The sequence below is a fragment of the Myiozetetes cayanensis genome, unplaced genomic scaffold (assembly GCF_022539395.1).
Source record: "Myiozetetes cayanensis isolate MyiCay16 unplaced genomic scaffold, myiCay2020 scf2-11, whole genome shotgun sequence".
In the NCBI taxonomy this organism is placed as follows: Eukaryota; Metazoa; Chordata; class Aves; order Passeriformes; family Tyrannidae; genus Myiozetetes; species Myiozetetes cayanensis.
This window is the reverse complement of record NW_026087411.1, coordinates 80065098-80089777: the sequence shown is the minus strand read 5'-3', so window position 1 is coordinate 80089777 and position 24680 is coordinate 80065098. Positions and strand designations below refer to the sequence as shown.

The 24680-nt window shown below is 40.9% G+C and overlaps 1 protein-coding gene across 1 annotated transcript; it reads right to left on the bottom strand.

The window, feature by feature from the left end:
• On the bottom strand, positions 1-24029 carry TBX18 (T-box transcription factor 18). The gene is made up of 8 exons (XM_050316487.1): positions 23400-24029; positions 22467-22710; positions 20774-20875; positions 17712-17883; positions 11175-11342; positions 9914-9978; positions 6168-6262; positions 1-3591 (listed from the first exon to the last, which is right to left on the bottom strand). The coding sequence occupies exons 1-8, from the start codon at positions 23668-23670 to the stop codon at positions 2867-2869; spliced, it is 1842 nt and encodes a 613-aa protein (XP_050172444.1). The 5' UTR covers positions 23671-24029; the 3' UTR covers positions 1-2866.
• Positions 24030-24680: the final 651 nt, after the last annotated feature.

The following is a 24680-nucleotide window of genomic DNA, read 5'->3' as shown; positions in this document are numbered from 1 at the left end:
CCTCTCAGTTTTCCAAATGTAGTAAAAAGTGTTTGAATACACACTTTAATATATTTTCTGTGGCATTTTTGTAAAATACAGATATATAATTATAGATATAATGCATATATAGCATTTACTGTATTGATAAAAAGCTAGTCTTTTCACAATGACACACCAGTATTTACAATATGATTCAATTTTTAAGGAAAAAATGAAACAATATTGTATAGTTATATGATAAGAATAATTTGAGGAAAAAAAAGAGACCAATTCTAAAAAATTCCCACATGATAAAGTCTTGTCAGGAGCACCTCCATGAACATCTGTGCACAACCCTTTTTTTCTCCTTATAAGAACGTGATTTAGCTCTTCCACATTTCTACATAGTCACAGCCCTTAAGATAACATGGATAATTACCCTTTTTCAAGTACAGATTAATTGTACCATCTTTGCCATTTCAAGATTTGTCCAACTACAAAATTTCAAAGTTTTGGCTACAGTGAGAATTGCAATACATAAGTTACTTGTTAATTTAAACCAATAAAGCTATGACAATTTACATAACTGAAAACTTGCCCATCTTCTACACATTTTAGAACCATTTCACAAATCATTAGTGTGAGTTTGAGTAGCATGTTCAGCACTGCAGGTCTTTTCTTTAAGATCTGCCTTAAGGACACTGCAATGCCAAAACCAGCAACAGACCTAAGTACACAAATGCTCATCTTATCCTCATATATGAACACTTCCTAGCCATTCATCTGTAACTTACTGTCCATGGCACAGAAGATGTAAAGATGATCATCTTCAATGGACTGTCACTGTTTTCTGTGAGGCACGAAGTGCTATTACCACATTTTACAGAAGAAAAAAAAATCTGGTATAGAGAGACTGAGTGAACTGCTCAAGGTCACTTGGGAAATTTGAGACAGCAAAGAAGCAAACCCACATCTCCTCAATTTCATCCTCTTGTCTTTTCAACTTTGAATGAGAACTTTATATGTATCTTCTTTAACAGAAACAAATATGAAAGCAATAAAAATAAAGCCTTCTGCAGGCACAGGCTTCAAGATAGCTATGGTTTCTCTTCTATTCCCAAATAATAAGAGGAGATAGCAAGCAGACTGTTTCTGCACGCTTTATCTCCATGCCACTAAAGAAATACTAGCTGAAATGAGTCCTTCTTGGAGTGGAAGTGGTTAAGCCCACTCTTTGCCAGAAAAGACATATGAACGCTTGAGAAACATGTTTCACCAAAAAAATCTAAAAAATGTAAAACTTGAAAGGCCTTAATCTCCTTCAATGCTTACTGGGAAAACATTTTCATCTGTATTTGTACTCACCTTATAACGCCTTCATATCACCTTCACAATATAAATGAGGCTTAGAATACCATTGAAGATGACCTGTTCTTTCAAGTATTAAAATTAGTTGCATAACCTCTGTGATTAAACTCTGACAGTTTAATCAGGGCAGCTGAGAGGCAGCTTTTGCAGAAGGACTGATACACACCTGTGCTGTGCAGGTGCAGATGAGGGCAGAAATTTCACCATGACAAGTGTTTCCCTGTGTCCTTGTCACCCTGGAGAAACATCAGAAGCAGATTGTGATCTACGTTCTTTCAAGCGCCATTTAAAAACCAGAGGTGGGAATGAAGGAAGCCTCTCCAATTCAGGGACAAAAACTGACAGAAAAAAAGCAACAGGAAGTCAGCTACGACAATGTTCTGCTTCCAGAAACACTTGTGGGCAAAGTGGGTCATCTGCCTAACGGATACAGGTGATGTATTTTTGAGATACTGAGATACTTTTGCCCTTACTCAAAAAAGAAAGAAAACCAAAAAAACACACACCCCCCCAAAGAAAAACCAAAACAAAACCCCACCAAACCAAACCCAAAACACAACAAACACACAAACAAAACAGGTAAAACCAATAATGGAATTTCTCATTCTGCTCACTTTTTTTTTTTTCCTAAATCAAGCCTGCATTTTTCTTTAAAAAAAGTAAAAATACAGAAACAAAGATACTTTAGAAAATCCTACTGTCCAGTAAATGTCTTATAGGTGCTATTTATGGAGGAAAAAATGTAACAAGCCCTTCCTTTGACAAAAACTAAGTACCCTGAACTTCATTCCTTACTAAGGAATGCTGCGTCCAGTGCTGCTGGTTTAAATTATTCCTATCACCACAATTTGAATACGCATTATTAGTCTTCAGATATCTAACCATAAATCTAGACTAATGCTGAAAAAAAAAAAATTCCTAATGAGAATGCTGTGCTGTTGATAAGCTAAAAACTATGTATCATGAGAAGACAAACTAATCTTTCAATTTACTTTGTAAATAATCCATTAGCTAAACTTCTATTTTTAGGCTAGATGCCTCATGCTTAACACTTACAAGTCCAAATATCCTTCATATCCCTTATAACAGAGAAGAAGAAACTTGTAAAATGCCTTTGGTGCATCAGCTTATCGTTGTATGAATGTTTTAAAGAAACTCACTAGTACTATAGGAAATGTAAGTGGGCTTGTTTGTGTTGTTTAATACTCCAAGTGTCATTTTGTTCTTTAAAGGCGTTGGAACAGAAGAGGGGAAAGGGGGAGGAAGTCTTGCTTAATTTGTTGCATATGTCCCAATGTGTTATACAACTAAGTGTATTATACCAGAAAACTAAAGCAGTCTGCAACACAGCAAATTCTGTGTAACTCAAAATAGGAAAATAATCTGGCCACAAGCAAGTCAAAATTTCAGTAAAACTTCCTCTCATATTATATATATACACATACACACTTTACAAGCTACATCGAGTGTCCCTTCATATTCCAAAAGAAATACGTTGTAGACACCAAACATACTGTACTTTTACTTAAAGGCTTCATCAAACCATATGTGCAGACACTTGAGAAGACGAGAGTGTCAAGCTTCCTAGGGTCCTAGAGTCAAAGAAATTTTGCTGCCCCCCACTGCTAAGTAAGTGCACTCCTTCCACAGGGGGCAACATCTGCCGATCCGTCATGGTTCCACTTGGCGAGGACCCCAAGAAACTTCCTTGGGAAGAAACGATTTTCTCAGGACTGGCAGCCAGTTTAGGAGATGTGGAAAAGTTATATCCATAGAGAGCACAGGGACTGTGCAGTCTAAAAGTGTTGTAGGAGCCTTGGTGGGTTTGATTAGTGGTAAAGGCATTGCTGGATGGGGACGGCATGATGTACTGGAGCTGTGGAGACATCCCTGAAATCTGCATAGATAAGCCAGTCTGCGGGCAGCTGAACGCATCCCCATCATTGCCGCTCATAGACATATTCACAGTTGTGCTGCTCGACACACCGACATAGGAGGGAGTCCTCGGGGGTGCGAACGTCTCACTGGTTTGGTTTGTGAGCCTGTTGTAGGTTTCAGCCAAGGAAGTGCTGTATCTGTTCAGGGTCAAGCCTGAGCGGGCACAAGCTGTGTAGTCAGCTGGAGCAAGGGTACACAGCTGGCTAGTGTTGGGATTGAGGTGGAAGGCTGGAGATGAGCAAGGGGAACCCGGTAAAAGATGAGGGTGGGTAGATGGCACTCCACTGCCAGATCCCTGGAGTAAAGTAGAGGAACCTGCATTTCCTGGAAGAGAATGTTACAGCGTAAGAAGCGTGTTGAGGAAAGTTGACTTCCTAGGTGACAGATCACGACCTTTGTCTTTTTTAATAACACTTGACATGAAGCACAACTCAAATTATTTAAAAAATCTTTTACATATATGCGCAGGAGGATGTGTCAGTAAACCACCTGCATATTTCTAAAGAAACAACTTGACCAAGAAAGAGAACTGAAGCTGCATTTTTATAAACGTCACTCAGTACTTAAGAGTTCGCGCCCAAAAGGTTAACTGCTCCTTATATGACACTGGAAGGAAATTGCATGGCAGTTAAGATGTAGCCAAGTGAGTACCACATCACAGGAAGCCTTCTTCAAAATGATGATTTTTGATGTGTCTGTGTTCTCACTACAGTCTGGAGTGTGTTTCAAGCACTCTGTGCCTGACTGTCACTATCAGAGCACCAGCTGAGGAACCAGATGCTTAGCTCGGATGATAAAGGCTTCCACAGTTAACAGCTTCAGGGAAGTTTGTAACTTCAGAACAAAAAAATTCCAACTTAAAACCAAAAAAATATGAGAACGAAACTTCAGAACAACTTCAGCAAGCGTTTAGGCTGAATACTGCACACAGCTGCTTCACTTCTTGAACAGGTAGGATTGTAGCAACCTGTTTGCAAACTGTCCATTTACTGATATAAGAACTTTTTACATTACAAATACCATTGCTGAATGCTCCTGAAAACACACTGCTACAGGTGAAACCTTTTCTCAGGACTGAAAGTTTCCCAGCTGCAAGAAACACTTCCTTTCTTAAAGAGATTGTATCTCCGTGAAAACTGAGTGTAGAAAAATTAATTTGGGCCTTTCACAGTCTCCCAGGCAGAAGCTCTCAACAAGGAAGACTCTCCCGTTTGTGAATCATATTAACAATCAAACAGCTGGATGCTGCAAAGAGATACATGTTGTCAATAAGTTAACAGGTTATCTAGTGGCAACTGATCACTAGATAGGTGAGCTAGTGAAAAGAAACATACATTATTAGTGAACAATGCCTGCTGCTTCTTGCTCTGTTAACAGGACACCACAAACCCAAAGCATCATTAGACACTGCCACATTCCAGAAATCCCAGTATAAGACATAATTTTTTCTTCCAATCTATGTCAATGCCTCCACCACCTGAAGACAGGCACTTACAGCATTAATAAGCCGGACAAATTTCTAATGGGGTCTTTCAGAAAGTCTCTAAACCACCCTAATGTCTAAGGTATAGATGACTAAAGACTTTGCAAGGATCCCAGTTTCCATCCTCAGAATATCAACAGTAACTTCAACAAGCTCCCTAACCCCAGGCAACAGCAGAACAGGAAGCGAGAAGTTCATGGCAGCAGTTCCCCTGCTCTCAAATAATGCTCCTACATACAAACAGGGCAATAAAGCTGGTCTGTCTCCTAAATGGATTAACTGCATAGTGTGCTGCCTCTCAGTCTTACAGTCTGACATGGCATTTCAGGTTTGATGCTAATTTCTCAGTGCAGGCCTTTTCTATGAGACTGTCCCTCACCCCCATGCTCGATCCAAAACTCTGCCAACACTCAGCCAATGTATCTGTAACTTGACACAAAACCGTCTTTTGAGTTGCCCACGTCAAGCATTGATGCTCTAGATTTCTCAAAGGAATGAGCTAAGAAACTGATAAAAGTTATTTCTCTGAATTTCTGTATTTTCTGGATTTTTGCTCTGAAGATGTTTAATAGCTTTGCAATACATTATCAAGAAAGCAGACTGGATGTTTGTAAATTTGGTAGCAGGAAATGTGAAGAATCAGGAGCAATATGTCTGATTTTGTTGGGAAAAAGGTTTAATATTTGCATTGGGGTTCTCTGGAAATAAAAGAGTTCAGAAAAGAGTACAGAGATTCCACTCTCTGTCCAAAAAGGCCATTTAAATATTTCTCTCATTCATGGAAGTACATGTATGATGGGGAAAGCGGAAACCAAAAGGTTTCCAATCAAGACTGAAGAGTAAGAAAAACAAAACAGAGAGATCCATTTTTTCAAGCTCTAGAATGCAGATAAAGTTTGTTGGCACATTTACTGAAAAATTTTTACGTCTTTAAGAATCAAGAAGGCATTCCAAGAAGAAACACAGTTAAGCTTGCTGCTATTTACTTGTTACTTAAGAGGACAATTATTCTCTCACTCCCTTTTTTTTTCCTCTTAAAAACACAAGAAATTCCTGCATTGGAGTTTGAATGTGTACAACAGATGTTGTATATAAGTGATCTCTACCTTTTGTATGTAGCCAGTGCATTGCTCTAAGGAATTAACTATTCAGTCCTTAAATTGAATAATTTAAACCTTTAAACTGGAATTCTCTTCCACATGATCTATCTTTACAATTTAACATTTTTATTGCCACAGTGGTTGAATTAGCATTACCTTTCTAGCTTAGAATAACTCTGATGAGAGGTGATGGCCCGCACTGGGGTTAGTTGGTTGTTTTTTCTCTACAAGTGACACAGAGGCTTTTGTCAGCTATGATGGGCAAAGTTTTATCTTCATGCGTTTTTCTTTTGAAACAACACAAAGACAGCCATTACCTTGTTTGGGTATCCCAGGTATATCTTCAAATGTAAGCGTCCTCAGTGAAGGTCTCCAGAAGGCATAGGACTCTACCAGAGCTTCAAGGCCCATTCTATTTAGAACAAGAGAATCAAGGTGTCATGAAAGCAAGCTGTATTTCTTCACACATCTGTGGATACTCTACCTCAGAAACACATAAAATTTAGTAACATTTCAGGATAATTTTGAAGTTGATTTTGCTTTGTAGAAAAGAGCCTTACATCCTATCCATGAGTTCACTGAGATCTGCTACCACTGGGCTTGCAGCAGACAGAGTTTTCCAGTTCCGTAAGTCTGGCTCTCTATTTCAATATTTTGGGCCTCTTGAGAGGGCTATTTGAGTGGGGAGCCTTGGCTAAAGTTATGTTAAATGTTTTCCTAGCATGATATTTCCTCAGGAGATCATTCCTCTGCCTCTAACTGCCAGGGGGATGTTCTATTTAGTCCCAGAACAAAGATGATCCACTGACAATTTCTATTAAAATAGGATTCCCATTCATTACTGATGAGTTAGAAAATTACACTTAGAACATGAGCAAAGCATGGGTGTTCAGCTCTTTCTCCACTAAAATGTATAAAGCAATGTTGTGTCTCAGTTATTACGTGTAGAGCAAAAGGCCCTTACAGACCAAAAACCTTCAGTGATTTTCTTTCAACAGTGTAATGAGAAAATTGAAATAACTGGGTAGATAGTGCTGGCAGACACTATTTATAAGAATCTCTGTTTCCTGAAGGTAAAGGCCCATTTGTTTTCTGACAATTATTTATGAATAATGCACCTCAGAGGTATAAATACTCAGAGGTATAATTTTGCTGTTATTTTTGGCTGCTGGGCCCCAGAGGCCTGTTAAATGTCAGCATCAGGCACACACCAAACACAAGTGCTTGCCTTTGAGCAGTAGCACTCTGTAAACTCGAATTATGCAAATAGCCCAATTTGAAGCAACCAACATGTTCTGATACTGCTCCTTCCCCACTGCATTTCCAGCAGGAACACAAATGTGTGTCAGGAAACATTTATAAAGTATTTATTACCTGAACCTGAACTAAAAAGATAGCCTTAATTTTCTCCAGTAATGGTGAATTTTCAATTCTAGTTAAAGTGGAGATAAAAGCCACCTCCTGGAGGAGTGTAGCCAAGGCGATAATTTATACAAGATGCCTTCGAACAATTTCCACATTTTATCACCACCCTAATTTGCGCTATCAAATGGTTAAGTTTATTTAACAAAACAGTTATGTTTTTCCTGAAGTATTTAAAGGGAGAAATTCTGGTCCTTTCCTGAGTAAAAGTTTTTATAGGGTCAAACTTAAGGCCCAACTGAAGAATGAAACTATTCTCAGCACATAAATTCTGTTGCACTTTGCAAATGCACAGGGAATGCTTTTAAAAGGTGAAGCTACCGATTTCTGTAAAATAGGCTGTGGGACTGAACAGGAATGACCTGAAAGGCAATATTTTTAATTAAACAGAATTATTGCATGCAGCAGTGCAGAGTAAGATAGCTGTAATAATTAAAGCAATATTGAAAAGCTGGATAGAATTTTACCACAGTATTTTTTTAAACTTCTGTTGCTGTCTGAAATGCCCTAATGACAAACACACCGGCTACAACAATGAAGATAACAGAACCTTAACATTTCATTTCAATACTTATTAATAATCAGTTAAGTAAACCAATAGACATTTTCCTTGACAATCTAAGCTGCATTCTCAAACCCTCCTATTCGGTACCACAGAGACTATCAAAGAAAACAGAATAACTGACTTCAGTAAACCAATGTCAATTTGCAATGGACAAGAGTTTGCAGACACTTCTGTAATGACTGTGTTTGTACAGTAAAAGCATTCAGACCTCATCTAAAGGCTGCTCCAAAACATTTTACAAAGGCTGGCCCTTCCCTCAGGACTGGCCTTCTTAATCCATTTCCATAAAATATAACTGTCTTTCAATTAAAAGATCCTGCTTTATTTTTAATGCCTGAACCAAACTATTACCAGTAGTCAAACAAAAAAAAACCCTCTGGATATCCCCAGTCCTACAATTGGATCTGTGTGGTTGCAAATGCCAAACTCTTACAGCACCTACATCATCCTCAGGTAATACCAGAGCTGTCCTGCCTCATTAAAACGCATTCAAAACTGGTTTCTGAACAATTCTTTCCTTTCTATTTTAAAGAGAATCTTCTCTTGTTTCATATAACATTATGGAAGAAATTCTAAGTCCACTTAAACTCATCCATTTCAGAGGATCAGGATTTCACACTTAGGAGGTTCCTTAGTACTTACTTTATAGTTCTGCAAAAAGCAAGCATACCAGAGACACTGCCCATGGAGAGCTTTCAAATAGGGCATGTACGGCAACTCTTTTCTTCCCCAAGTTCACACAGCATGTTTTGCTTCTTCAGTCACTGTATTTACCTGGAAGTTACTGTTCACTTAATTTCTAACTAGAAGGCTACAAAGGAGAGCAAAATTCTACTTATGTCAGTGCCTGGGACATCACTTCCAGGCCCCAGAACAAAGCATGGCTAATTGTTTCTCAACAGAAGACAAAATCTCAGAGATTCTGAAAAGATACTTAGAATGAATTCCTGTAGATCTTTACAATTACCCTACTCCTTCTGTAAGTATTCATCTTCTAAGAACTACTCGTATTTGCTGTCCAGTCTCAACTTTTATGTAACTCAGGTGGAAGCAAAAAACAGGCTTTAATGCTGTAGCCTCTGCTAACAGAGAAGCTCAATAAAAGCAGCTATCAAAAAGAAACTCTCTGATCATTCCTACCAGCACACAGTCTGCTCCTTTCTCTGCGAGGCCAGGGCATAAATATAGCAGCTGTAGACACCAAACGCAACGTGGTCACTGGAACTGATGTATATTGTATACCATAATGAAACGCTGCTTTTTTTAGCTGAAACGGTTTAACATACAATTCATAGCAGGCTTGAGTAGTTTGCAATAAACAGTCTTTGGATAAAATACCTCATCAGCACTGGCAGCCCAGACTAGACTCAAGCCTCCATTTTGCACTACTCAGATTTCCCATTGCTATTTTCAAGGATTCACAGATCAAGAGAGAACAAGCAATTAATCAGTTCACCCACAATAGCAGAAATGGAAACCATCCTTATTTCAAAGTCTTTTATAATCTACTAGGAAAGGCATTCACCTAGGAAGTGGATTTAAAACTCCTCAGACTAAACAGACACTTGAACACAGGTCTCCCACCTCCTATGCAAGTGTACTAAACATAAGGTTACTGCACAAACTAACTTAGTTTTTAAGAGAAAACAACAAGCCATTCCTCCATATTAAATGCCACTTACAGGCAAGAAAACCTGGGCTTATAGTTTGACAATGGTATTTGCAATTTGTGTCTCCAGCCAGGAGAAAGAGAAGATTTCAAGAGCAGCCTGAAATCACAGACCTGAGTATGCATTAATTCCACTTACAGCCTTCATGGTATGTCACTGCTTACACTGAAAGGAAACCTGAGTACATGCGTCAAGCCGAGTGCCAGCCTGTTTTTGACCTAGATGGTCAGAGGAGCAGGAATGAGAGCTCACCACAGCAGAGAACATTGCTGGGAGATCTAAGTGCTCCCTCCAGGAGTCTGAGTTCTCAAATTAGTTTTTCAGTAAATACAGGTATTCACCTTGAACAGCCTTCACAACGTGATTCTGTCAGCAGTAACAAGACCATGCCCTTCCCAACACCTACCTGTTACGACCCGAATCTCTAAACCCTTTGGCGAATGGATTCCTATCAATCTTCAGACGAGTTATCTGTGAATATGATTAAGAGAAATTATTACCTGTAAATTCAGCTGAATAGCACACAAAATGACTCTTCTGAAAGAATTAAGCTGACAGTAGAAACATCTTCACATTTGTATGGTTTAAGATGGTTGTCTGAAACTTAGCAAAATAAGGTCCAATTTTTGGATCACTATTTTTGCAGATCCCCAGAGAAACTATGAAGTATTTAATGCTGCCAGGCGGTAGGCTGGAATTACTGAGAAAAATCTTCTGTCAAATGTCATTCTTCACCCAAGAGAGCACACTGCCTAACTGCAATAAAATTTAAACTAAATTTTATTTCTGTATGGGACAAGAAGAAAATGTGAAAAAAGAGATTATCTCTAGGTTACTATCCTCCACAAAAAAAACCCCAAACAAACACAAACACCCCCGCCCCCAGCCCAAACAAACAAAAATACCCCAGCAAAACACTCCCTACTCCAAATACTTGTCATTTATTTGAAAAAATGGGAAAAGTAACAAATAATTATATTTCCTTATTTACACACTTCTCTTCTCTTTGTAAAGATATAAATGCATATATAATTTCAAAAAATACAGCTGCAGTAGCTTACATGGAATTAATAAAATGTCACAACACTAACTGTGGTGTCACTATGTATGCTAATATTTAAACAAGTGGTAATAAGAGCCAAACATTGGAGGCTGCAATCTGCAGTTTACTTTGGACCCAGATAAATTGACATTAATAATATAAGCTGAATGCAGTTAATGAAAATGACTGCAACTTTCTTCAGACCTCTGTTCAGGACCTGGGAGTATTGAAAGCACTGGAGTCAGGAATAAAAGTACTTTAAAAGTTCTATCCAGACATATATCTACACTGAAAAGGTACAGAAACCCCTTTAAACATTACACTCTTTACCTTGTTCTTCAATGCTGGATTTATAATTAAGACATCATTAGACATGATAATTAGTCTGTGTGATCTCCATAAAAGAGTTACATACAGGATCTAGCCCACGTGGCCTCAAGTATCAGCTATAGCCTCCAGGCGCTGCTGCAATGCTACCAGTGAAAGCTGCTTGCAGCACAAAAAGGGTTTAGACAATTTTATTTTAATAAGTAGTATAATAAAAGAATCTGCTTTTCTCCAATCTCTTACGTCCCTGGTCTGCTCTGAAAAGCCTGTAAAACGCTAAGCAGATAGCCCAACTTACCTGTTGATTTTGGTATGCTGTGACAGTAGTGAAAACTGTCTCTGGAAAGGAGAAGGCTTTCACCCCTTCTCCTGAAGGGATAGGCTTGACAGGGGACAGATCATCACCACAGTCTTTTCGGATGACGTGGACACGAGGCTGATATTTATGCATAGAGTGAAGGATAATCTATGCAGTCATGAAGGGAAAAAGATAACATTTATTAGAAAGGACGCCCTGCTGTTACAAGACTAATAGCTTTTTGGAACAGATTAATGGTATGTGTTTACCATGCCACTTACTGGAAATGAAATGTTTTCTTTAACCTCTGAAGGTTCTTATTACAGTAGTCTAATCCCTGTGCATTTATGTTATTGCCAACTCTAAGCATTTAAAAATTACGACTCAGGAGCTCCAAATTCAGAGACTGGCTTGATTGAAACTGACTCAAAAAAAAAAAAAAAAAAAAAAAAAAAAAAAAAAAAAAGACAAATGGGGAGTGAAGTCCAGGTCCCACTGGAATTATGAAAGTTTTGTCACTTTTTTCCACTGACGTCTGGATTTGATCTAACAGATTAACAGCAGCAGAAATTTGCCTTTTGTTTTTGGAACCTCTGGGATATGCTAGTGGAGTAATTTTTTCTCCTTATATCCCAAAGGCTGGAAACAAATCTTGTTTGGAACACATGCTGAGACTCTCACACTCTGAAGAAGCATAAACTTAGGAGTAAAATGATACCAAAATCCAAACCCCTAAAGTGTTAATAACAACTAGATTGATAATACAGACAATGAATATCTATTAGCAAACTCCTCTCAGCATACAAAAACTCAATCAAAAATAAATTATAGAAGAGAAGTATATGAACTCATAGTGCATAAAATTAACCACAAAAATACCTTTTGGTACTGCACCTAAATTTTAGAGGAGATTTAAAATACAGAATTTTTCCTTTATTTCACTCCACTTCAGCTAACTACTATTAAAATAGAAGATTTCAAGAAAAAAAAAAATTGGAAGTTCAACTATTATTGTTGGAAGCCTTAAGAAATTAGTAACTCAATAAATAAATAGTCCTATGGCTATTGGCCGGTGGAAGCACTAATCAACATTCTGGGGAAGCTTTTTAATTTCCTGCTCCTTGAGTAGCCTCAGAATGTGCGTGTGCACAAGTACTCAACAGAGCCCCTATGCTAGACACCATGGAAGTTCATTCATCCGAATGATATAGAGGACATTACGTTTATTTGGATAAACTAGAGTTTGGCCAGTTTAATACACTTGGTCCTGGCCAGATGACATGACCCTGTTTTGGATAAGCCAAGTTTTTGCATAATCAGGGGTTTTATTAGCCTGTGAGTAAGGTTTTGAAAATGACATCACAGGCTCCAATTAATTTGCTCAGGGAGTGCCCTATGGATATTCTCATATGAAGCCTTTTTCCAGTTTCTGAAATCTTGAACAGAGCAATATTTTTTTATCATGCAAACATGTATTCTCTTTTACAACACTCATTTCAACTCTTCACTGGCAAATATCTATAAAACGAAAATGCAGAGAGGACACGACATTCCTGACTCTGTTTTCCTGTGAACACCCAGTGAAACCAGGGGAGATACCGGTGCAACAGAAAAAGAAATTATCAGCGAAAGCCGTTTCACTGTTCAAATCCACTGCTATTCTGTGCCTTGCCATCTGCCTGGGTGCCACTGAGCATGACATGTTCTGCTCCCACACAAACTGACTGACCCCATCAACTCTGCGGTGCAAACCGCCACTCGCCAACACAGCAGTGATAACGCTGGCAGCTACAAACAGCTCTGCTCATGTAGCAGAACAAGGGAAATCAAAGAAGCATGGAGAGGAACACTTCCCACTGCTTATCTGGGTGGCTATTACAGCTAAACTGATCCATGGCATCTCTTAAGAGGCAACCTGTCTGGCCTTTGTCCTATACTGAAATTTCCTGCACTCACACACTGCTGGCAGCTAGCAAATCCAAAGCAATACATTTTTTTAATTGATTTTGTGCTATGTCTTATAATGATGGGATCTTTGTTCATGATCAGAAGGACTCTGAATTCTAAATAAATAATACATAACTGCAAAGCCCTGGTGAATTAAAGAACAGGACCATGAAGATAGGACATAAAAGGAGAGGGAGATGCAATGTCCACTCCGAAAACAGTTTAGCTCTATTATTCTAAGCAACACCTAATGTTACTGCAAAGAAAAAGCTACAGAAAAGGAGATTCCAACTTTTCAGAGTGATTGCACATTTAAAAGCACAAATAGGGTCTAACAGTTTAACTTCAGAAACAGCAACTTTCCCCTCATACCCTAAAAATCCAACAACAAAAACCCTAATCACAAGTCCCACTGTGTTCCCAAACATGAACTGGCATTACTTTCAACTTACAGTTGAAAAGCCTGCCTCTCTCTATAAACCCCTCATGGGGCAAGACCAAAAAACTTCATGGAGAAATAAACCTCTCCCATCAAAAGTAAAATTACACTTTGGCCACAGCAGCTGCCGAGAAATCATTATCAGATGGAAAACGCCGCAGCAGGAAGACCACAGGTAGGTGGCAGAGCAAAGGTGACGAAAAGCACATGCAGACACACAAAGCTGGGATTACCTTTGCAACGTGGCTTTTGAGAGCTGCTGCCACGATAGGGCCTCAGAGCTGACCATGAGCACAACCACCACAGCCAGAACAAGTGAGAGCCGAATACTCCTTCACAGGGAGATGCCAATCCTCAGGGAGCTTGGCAGTGCCAAGACAGTCACCTCCTCACCACTAGCATGGTCCTTGCTGCTGGTTTTACCAAAAATCCTCTTTCATCCTCTCTCCAAAGCACATGCAATCAGGCTTTCTGCATTCAGGGAAGTGTGGGGCTGAGGAGCATGGATTTCCTCTTGACTAAGACAAAATCTGCAAGTGCAAATGCTGATGTTTCACAGCTTTTCATTGTGACAAGAATATATAACTACCCATTGACTGTAAGCAGAGCTCACTACTTGGAGCCAAGTCTGGGCAGAGTAACAGTCCGCCTCTGCTTCCAGCCTCGCCCCACTTTCAAATGGGGAAAAAAACCACCCCAACCACCAAGGAACAATTAACACACTAACAGGCTCATTTTCACTAGAAGTTAAAAGATGTTCCTCTGCATCAAAAAATACTCAGCTGAAAAGCATGGAAAATAGCATAAAAAATATTGACTTTTCCCCTCTACTGAAATTCAGATTAAAAACTGCATTGAAATAATCAGCCAGCTCTAACCAGCCGGAGGGAGAGACTGCTTTTACAATGCAGCACTTAGTCCACAGATGAGAGAGGGATGAAAGGCATTAACAAAGAGCATCCAGACCATGCTCTACTCTACTTCTCAGTGACAACTGCAAAATCCAGCTTTACTTTTCTCTGCCATCACAATTTAGATGAAAGACACAAAAGCCACAGTGTGTGTCTTAATGCCTCTATAAGAACACAGTATTTCCAAAGTAGGGAATTCACTCTGGAACTTTCTTTTGAGATCAAAAACACACAAGGAAAACACATCCTTACAAATTTTGCTTGATCTTCTCAGCCTGCAAGTGGAACCCATATATCAGAGAGTCCTATATGCAGATGTACTTCAAAATCTCTCCTCAAAACAGAGCTATAAAATTGCATCTGCACAAACTCCCACTCAAAATACTGTTGAAAACAGCAGCAGGCAACAAGGAGCCTGGAAAGCACTTGAGCAGCAAAGCAACTCATCTCAGAGATGGCTGATCTTTCACAAGATGCTCATCTCCAAAGCAATACAATACAAGGGGAGCTGGCTGCCCCAAACTACTACCACAACATAAATACTGCTTAAGAATACGACCTCAGTGCCTGTTTGCAAATACTGTCCCCATTCCCATGGATATGGGTCACTTCTCTCACAGATTCCGACGGTTAATACTCTAACACAGCTAAAATGGCTCTGGATTGATGTCATGCCAACTCCTTACCTCAGTGCCTACAGGACCAAAACCTACCCCATGGATTTTAACACAATAACTCTGCAAGGGCTTACGTCTTTGAGGAGCACAGGAAGAATAAAGGAACAATTTCAGCAAGGATTAGGTTACCAGAACCAGAGAGTAGGGAAAGCACACCCAAAGAACTAAAGCCCAACACTGCTTGGTAGAGACCCCACCAAGGTTTCCCTGAGCCACTCTGCCTAAACAGGAGAGGAAAAAACTCACTTTCTAATAATCTAAAATATACCCCGTGTCCCATATAGAAGAGTCAGAACATTTGATGTAAGAATAAATATTGGAGGGGCATTAGAGCCTTGACCCTAGTTCTTCTAATTCCTCATCCCTCCCCTGGCAGCCTCTTGAGAAAAATGGTTCCTTCCTGCTTATGAGAAACAATTGTTTTTCATATTCATCACAAAATATGATTATTCGTTTTCCATTATTGCCAGAGGCATTCAGAGGCTACATAGCTTTTTCAATACAGCATTCCACACTGCCATAGCTTTAAAAGAAAAAATGTACCCATTGGAAGAGACACTTTTCTGCTTTCTGCTTTTGCCTTTTCTGGTAATTATGAATGACATGTTTGCAATTTTCCAGATTTGAGAAATATGAAATTATTTTACAGTCATCCTTCTTTTGTCCTTTTATTTTAATACTTAAATTTCCACTTTGGGGAGGAGGGACACTGCCATAGCTCTGAATCAGTTCAATGTGTCTCAAATCGCTGCACTCGGGTTTTGCTTCACTCATTTCCAAGTCGAAATACTTAACTAAAGACCAGAAAATTTATATCCCCTCATATTATATATAATGGTGTGCTGTATACACTACACAGGTTTCAGTTCAGAATAAAAACAAAGCTAAAATCTAGGATGGAAAAAAACAGTAATACAATTCTCAGCATAGCTAAGATTTCTTCACAGGGCAGTTTGCGACTGCAAGTGCACGAGTAGACCACAGTACACGTTTATCTCCTTCTGAAAGAAATGAGGCAGCGCACAAACTAGCTGACCTCCTCACTGGTGGAAAAAGTAACACTTTACCCATTTGCATCCACTTCACTTTTAGAGCCCTTACAATACGACTCAGGACTCAGAGAAAGCAACTCCCACTCGAGAGGAGTCACAAATACACAAATGCTAGGGAAACTAAGGAAACTTCGTATGCTAATCTTACCTCAAATGGACACTGCCAAATAACACTCCCTAACTGCAATTCTGGAAAGAAGCAATGTAAAAACATCTTTCTTACTAGCCTAAAGAAAAGCACTGCTAACATAGAGACATGAATACCCCCATATTTCTTTTAAGGAAGAATGAAATAAAATTATGAGTATTATTATACAAATGGAAGGCTTTTTATCCTTGTTATCATGTTTGCTACCTCAGCTCAGCCACTCTCTTATACTCCTGCCTCTGTTAATTTCATTTGAAAACACAAATGAGGGGGAAAATCTCAGACTATATATTAACAAAATAACTGGCTCAATGTCACAGAGTTACAGCTACACAAAAAGAAGTGTGTAGTATCTTTGTACTCTGTTCCAGGTATGTTTTCTTTCACTTCCTTCCTTGAAGGAGAAACTATCCTGGTTAATAAATCGGGTTATGCTAAGGGCAATGGAATCCACATCTTGTCTCGAAACTTGCCTCCAACATCTTAGAACTCCACCATTTGGAACTTGATGCTCCTTCTGAAAGGATGCCAACATTTGCCATTTATTATAGGAGTTTGTAAAATCAAAGACTTCATCCTGACTAAAAACAATTCTCCTTTCTTAATTATTTCTTAAGGTGTCAAGTGAAACTATTTTAGGGATTGCTGGAATGATACTGGCTTACATCTGTCATGTTTCAACAGCTTTGAAGAGAAAAGGAAATATTAACATAACACATTTTGTCACATTAGATAATGTCATAACTAAACAATTTAGAACTTGCAAACAGAACACTCATACTGCATACGTCTTCGCCAGTTTTTTTCAGAAGTAATGAGCCTCAGCTGTGAAAGGGTCTTGCTTCATAAGGTATGTAATAAATCATCATCGGAGCAAACCCAGCTCCCATGTTGTTCGTTTTTGACTGCAATTATTAACACCTCATGGGATCTCACACAAATGTTAGGTTAAGAAAATACTTAAGTGTATTTTTATTCATGTGAAGTTATTACACACTATTAATGTTTCTTCTAGCCACTTGTGAATTTAAGCGTCCTTTTCGATCAGAGCAGAAGTTGCGAGTAACATACTCGGTGGGAAAACGTGAGAGCAATTCTGCCCCTTTGTATTAGGCAATTTAACCTTGTAAACTCTTACTGTGCAGAAGGAGTTCTGTTTTTGAGGGGGGGAGTAAAACAGCAGGCTCTAATAAGCACTTAATTATCGGAGCAGAAAGTAAGCAGATTTTAGATCTGGACAGTAAAATCCCAAAACAACTTTGAAAAGTCAAGCCTATTTCTGGCACCCTGAAGCTGCACGTCAGAGCCTTTCAGGGCTGAGCAATGCATCTACATATAATACTGCAGAAGAGCAAGTACTCACATGCCCTTGATCGTCCAGCTCATTATTGGTAAGCTTCAGCTTGTCAAAGCTGATCACTTGTCTCATCCATGTCTCCCCAGAAGCGGGTGAATCGGGATGAATATAAACACGGGGCGGTACCGGGGAGTCAGCATTACCAGCGACCATCCACTTGGAGCTATGATAAACATACCTGCAAAAGGAGAACAAATACTATAACCACAAAATCATTCACCAGATCAACTCAGTAATAATAAATTAGGGCCCTTGCATACAGCAAGAATCCATCAATTAACAAAACATGAAAAGACATAATTCTACATAAATAAATTTTTTAGTATCAAAACATGGTTCTGGCACCTGCAAAAACAAGGATTAAAAATCATGCTCTGATTTGACCTGAACCTTCCTAAAATCAGTCAGCCTTAATACTAGACTCCACACTGAGCTTTAAGCTGGTGTCAGTTCATTGATTGCTACAGTTCTGCTCTGAATAGGCATCAGCAAAGAGGGAAGAATCTGGTCCTTCATTTATCAAATGAAGTAGTAATTCCATATTTGGAAGATATAACATGTAGAGTCTAATATATGAGTCTATAAATAAAGCTATTGAAGGGAAAGAACACTATGATTGGGAAAAATAATGAAAAGTATGTCAAACTATGCTCCTGATATTTCCACAGACCATATTAATTGGCTTGAATAGTATTACATAAAGGCTTAAAAATGAAAACACAGTCTGTATTTCATTTGGTAGGTCAATGTTGAAAAAGTAATTTTATGGTAAAAATAGTGCCTACTTTGGTAGAAGATTTATTTTGAAGGCAGACACTTCACAGAGTAACTTAAAAAGCACTAATTGAAAGCTATTTTATTCAAGTACAGCAGAATTCCAGTAATTCAGCTATATTTTTAATAAAAACAAGACTTTATCAAATAATATCTTTGTACAATTCAGTTCCTTATTAGAGTAACAACATAATTGGAACAAAAAACTAAGTGATCCAATGCATGTATCGCTCCATACAATTCAGATCAAGCTGCATAACTAAGATCTAGAATGGTGGTGAAGTTCTCTCCTGGGGACAAACTCTCAGCCCCAGATCACTGCTGTAACATTTTTCATTTAATTTGTATTTCTTGGTTTATATGCTTTGCCCACAAAAGTAAATAAAGTTATAAATACACATAAAACATTCTGAGCAACAACTTAAGCTTCCAAATATTTACAAGGTCCAGTTTTCCTAGAAATCTGTATGTACCTAGATGTAATTTTCTTCATTTACATTTAGTTTTGATATCTGCTCTGTCATTTAAAGACTAGGATCCACATGACTGCTGTCATGTCTATGAATTTTAAAAAATCTGCAAGACAGTTTGTGAAGCCGCACAAACAGCCAGAGTTAAAATAATGGTCAGTAATAAAAAGCACAGCAGAGAATGAACTTTACACCAAGTAAAATTGTAAAACATAAATATTTAGCGAAATAGCTAAAGGGATGGTTACTAATACGTAACTACAAAAATTTAAATCTGTCAACTAAGAAAATACTGCCCTTCATAAAACTCTTGTTAAGTTACTTCAGTTATCTGAGCACCACATATCATACTGAGCAGACAGTGGTCATTTTGACTGTAATCATTTTAAATGAAATTAGGTTTAAACAACTTATATTCAATATAACTGCTTTTGATTTTTAATATTAACATTTTAATTAATTTGGAATTATTACATTGCTTTTCTATGAATTTAGGAATTGCTCAGACCTTCTAGGAATTATATGTTTGGATTGTTAAGTAAATGCACACAAGCAACACAAGGCAAGAAATGGATTTTCATTTGAACTGTACTGCACTGGTCCAAAGAGAAAAAGCATTTTTTCCTCTATGGTACAGTCAGTAAAGTCTCCCCTAACTGTATATGCTGGGCATCCTTAGCACTGGTATCTGTCCCTTTCTGAAAAACACGAAATCTAAAATGGCCGTAAGAAAGATCTTATACTCCACATGAGAAAATAACAAAATAGAAGTCAATGAAGTAAGTACAGGAAAAACATAGGGCACTGTTTGCTTAGGAAACAAAACAGCATTCCTGCAGAACCAACCTTTTAGTCTTGGTCTGAAATATTCCTAGTTCTACAATTAAATCTGCAGTGGTTTTCCCTACATTATACTAAGTATAGGTTAAAACAATCAAACCAGCAATTGGTAAAGACCTGATTCTGTCTCCACTGAACTACTTTGGCCAGGCTCCCTCTGGCTACTGTGGGATTGCATTTGTGAAGCAACACCTACGAAACAACTTCAACTCACAAGAGTAGCTGTTGCGGGCCCAATCCTGCAAACATTTCTGCAGGACCAGAGGCTTCTGCAGTGTCTAACCAGCTCCCTCAAAAGACTATCTGCCGAAATAGTGAGAGCTTCAGCACAGGATTCCTAATCCTAAATGTTTGAAGAACAGCCTCTTTTGTTCCTCACATTATTTTTCAGACAATAATACCATTAATTCTTTAAAAAACAGTAATTAGAAACATTACCCTTTTTGAGTCTAAGGAACCAAATATCTCAGTGATAAATAGCTTTTAAATTACATTATATAATCAATTTGAAGCATGAACAAGAAAGCTTGCACGTATTTAAATCAGACATCCATGCTATTATTGTTATTAATTAATGTTAATGCCAATGAACACTAGAAAATGTACATTTTCATATTTAGTTGTTAATAGAAAATAATTCCCACTAATAGGATGAGGAATATAATACGGTAACATTTCCTGACCGGACTAGAACTGTTCTTGAGAGGCAAAACCCAAGCATCTGCCAACAGTACATACACAACTTCGGGCAAATGTATCACAAAGAGCTTCAACAGAAATCTTAGTTGCTTTTGCATACTTGGTGCAATGTTTTTGTGTTTGGTGTTTTGGGGTTTTTTTTTAATGCACTAGGATGAAAACAGAAATCTTTACAGAGAGTTAAACATGAACTTTTGCTAATTTATATTGTGTTAACATTTTCTTCCCAACAGTTAAGCTCCCTATGGCTTGCATCAGGTATTTTTTGCCTAAAAGTCATCATACCTGTATCTTTTGTTATCCACTGGCACAATATCCATAGCAATATAATACTGCTGATGTGGGTCTAAACCTGAGATCTTCACTCTCATTGCGGGAAACATCCGCCTGAACATGGAAAGAGAGAGGTCATTTTTAATATGAAACAGACTCGGGAACGGTTGTTTAGGAAAAGTAACCGCTTCGTGGGATTTTTCTCGTTCTTCCTTTTAGCCTACAGAGTCCTTTTGGACGATTATAGTTACATAGCCATGAAATGGCCCATTCGATATGTCAAAACAGATTTCTAAAGTGCATTTACTCGAACAATGCTTCGTATGTTTGGGGATACGCTTTGGGAGTTCAGCTATTACCACATCATTTCAACTTTATTGTTAGACAGTAAATCATTTGGTTTTGAGACTCTACCTTAGCAGTACACGCATTTAAAGCCCGTTTGAGATATTAGCTAAAAATGTATTCCTGGGGATAGCAAACGCCACATCCACACAGGAAGACCAAGTCTTACAGAAAGGCAAATTGCCACTGAAGTTTCAACTCATAGCAGAAAATGGTGCATCGTTCCTGTATCAGCAAATTAGAAAGCTAAATCCACAGCGATATAATTATAACACCGCAAGGATGCAGTTATAAAAGCCAATGTGCCATGCTATAACCCAACAATATGGTCTTTATTGAGACGGGACTTCCTGTCTGCAACTTACTAAAGGTGAAGTGCGAGAGCTACTCTGTCTTTGAAAGGTATAGTAAAACTTCTTTATTGAAAGCAGAAACGAAACTACGAGCTAATTTCTGGGAGGAAAAAAAACAACAACAACCAAAACAACTAACCCCCCCCCCCAAAAATCCCAAAGCAACACTAAGACAAAAGACACCACAACCCAAACGTTGAAGATTTAGACCCTTCTGTGGAGAAAATGGATTAATTAACCAATGAGATGATTTTAACATAAAAATGCCTTTCCTAGCTCGGCATGCCTTTTAACAGAAAACTTCATTCTTTAAGCCAAATTTCAAAAAAAAATATCCTACTGAAAAGCTGACTACCTGACTGCAAGTTAATAAAATACTTTTCTGCATTTTATAAAAATGAAAGCTATTTCAGTTTATTTAGTATTTGCTGTTGTCCTAAAAAAATCTATACATGTATACACATACATAGAAAAACCAATTAAAAGTGGATACTGGAAACAAAAATCCTATCTCCGTCATTTTTGAATAAGCAGGAGGGTAAAAACCTGACTGTGGTTAACTGGTTTTTGCTGGTATTTCAGTGCACCTGTAAGATAAAACAGAAATTCTCCGACTGGACTCTCTTAAGACAAATGTTGCTTTGTGCTGTTTAAGAATGCGTTTCAATCATTAATAAAGCCCCTCTGAAAATGCAGACGGTAGCATATGGATTCAATAAAATATGTTTTTCTAATTTCTAATAAGTTCAGATACTTTTATACTACCCAGGTTTTTACCATGTGTATCCCTTGGAAAGGAAAAAAAGCTTCCCCCCAGAAGGGCACGGCACTCCCAGACCTCGCCCTAATGAACAAGAAACCCGAAACGCCGCATGCTCCCCTACCCATCCAGTATTATCGCCATCTACCTGCCTCGTAAATCTGGGGGGTTCCTCCGCTTTTCGCCCGCTTTAATGTCCCCGCCCGCCCCGGGAGAGCGCGGGTGGCGGCCCCGCGGTGCCCGTTACCTTCCCGCCTTGGTGATGATCATCTCGGTGCCGATCTCGTGGAAGCGCTTCCAGAGCTCGGCGCCCTGCAGGTCCACCCGCGGCGCCTGCGGCGTGGGCAGCGGCGAGCCGGGCCTCGAGCCCTTGGGGGAGCCGCCGGGGGAGGCAGGCGGGGAGGCCGCCAGGAAACCCTCCTCGCAGCCGCCTGCGGAGAGAGCGGAGGAAGCGAGAGGGCCGGGGGAGCGCAGACCCCGCGACAAGGAGGCTCGCTCAGCCCCGACCGACCCGCCGCCGCGCCCCGACCGAGTGCGCCAGAGCGGGCCCGGGCCGCAGCCTTGTGTGCGGGGCGGGGGGCCACCCGAGTGCCGGGGCCGCCCCAGGACGACCGGGCTGCCGGGGGGTCCCCGACGCGCAGCTCAGGGACGGGCCATCCCCGGCCCGGGCACAGGCGGGCGGCAGCGAGTCCGAGGTGCGGAGCCGGCGACGCGTTTCGTTTGGCCACGGACTTCTGACCCCACAGCGTGAAACGGCGCTCCCCTCCACACACAATAATTTGCACGCAAACGTATGTGCATCGCGCGTGTGTGTGTATATATATGTTTATGCATACATAGTTAGGGACGTGGTTGCACATGCACTCTTAGCAGCACACATACATTTATGCACTGTATAAGCGCTGTTCCCTTCCCTCGGAAACAGGCCCCCGCGCCGTCGCTCCCCCGCGCTGCGGCACCGCCAGACCCGCCGGCAGCCGTCCTGCCCCGTGAGGGGGCCGGGGAGCGCCGCGGGCTCCCACCGCCAGCGCCGGCGGAAGGGTGGCGGGTGCCCATACAGCGTGGAAAGACAGAAGGAATAACAGGGAATCAGAGCGCCGGTCGCGGCTGGGGAAGGGGAGCCCGAGCCTAGCCGAGGAGCGGAGGCTCGGGCAGCGGCGGGGCGCGGGGCGGCACTCACCAGCGGGGGCGCGGGTAGCGCAGCCCAGGTCCATGTCGCCGCAGGTCCTGCCGGCGGCAGCGGCGGGGGAACTCTTGGCGCAGCAGCCGCTGCCCCCTTCGTCCTCCGCCGCCTCGTCTTCGCCGCCCAGCTTCCGCCGCTTGGGCTGTCGCGGCGGCGGCTGCGGCTGCTGCTGCTGCTGCTTCTCGGCCCCGATGAGAGCCTCCACGGAGAAGGCGTGAGCCTTGAGGCTCATGGTGGTGCCTGGCGAGGACCGCCGCTTGTCGGCCATGCCCGACACCCTACAGCCCGCGCATCCAGGCGCCCCGCGGCCGCCGGCACCGGCACCCGCGCCCGGCCCGCCGCGCCGGCCGCCCTCCCTTCCTCCCGACCGCGCAGGCAAGGGGCTGGGACTTTTCCTCGCCTTTCTTTTTAAATCCGAGTTATCAGCCAAGTTTTTTTTTTTGGGGGAAGTTGTTTTGGGTTTTTTTAAAGTGGAAAAAAAAATCTATTCCTTTCTGCAGATGCGTTCCTTTTCTCCCCCTCCTCCTCCACGTTCTGCCCCGTCTGATGGGCCAGGCAGGACTGACATGGGTAACAAACGCTCTGCGGACACAAATTAGGGCTTGTAATTGAAATTTGTTGCCTTGATCTGTCAGCACTTCCAGGCAGGAGACCTGTGGGAAGAACTCGCTCATTAGTGTCACTGCGGCGGCGGGGGCCGGGCGGAGCCGCGGGGCGGGGGCGGTGCGGCCGGGCCGCCCGCAGCCCAATCAGCGCCGCGCCGGCCCCGCCGCCCCGGCCCCGCCGCCCTTCCAGGGGGCCCCGCCGCGGCGGCCGGGCGGGGAAGGGGGGGTTCCTCACCGTCCCGCGCCCGCCTCCGCCCAGGCCGAAACAGCCCTGTGCCCCCAGCCTGCGGCTGATGCGCCCCGCAATGAACGTTAATGAGACACCCCCCCCCCATTCGCATTCCCCCTGAAATGCATAAGGAAGGGGGGCTCCCCTGGAGCGCAGCGTCTCGGTCAGGAAAACCGTTCGAACGTTCAAAAATGACGTTGTGCCCTGTCTTGCTTTAGGGATTAGGAATTACTGGTGTTACTCGGCTGTTGCGCTCAGAAATTCGTCGCGTTGTTATTCAAACTCTGGCTGCGGAAAGGTTCCAGCGTAGCATCCACAACCCACGCTAAACCCAACCCATTATCGCGGAGGCTGCAATAAAACGAGAATTAAACTGAACCTTGTATGAACATAGATGCATCCAGCCGCAGTAACTTTAATAATAATCATATTCAGGTGCATAGA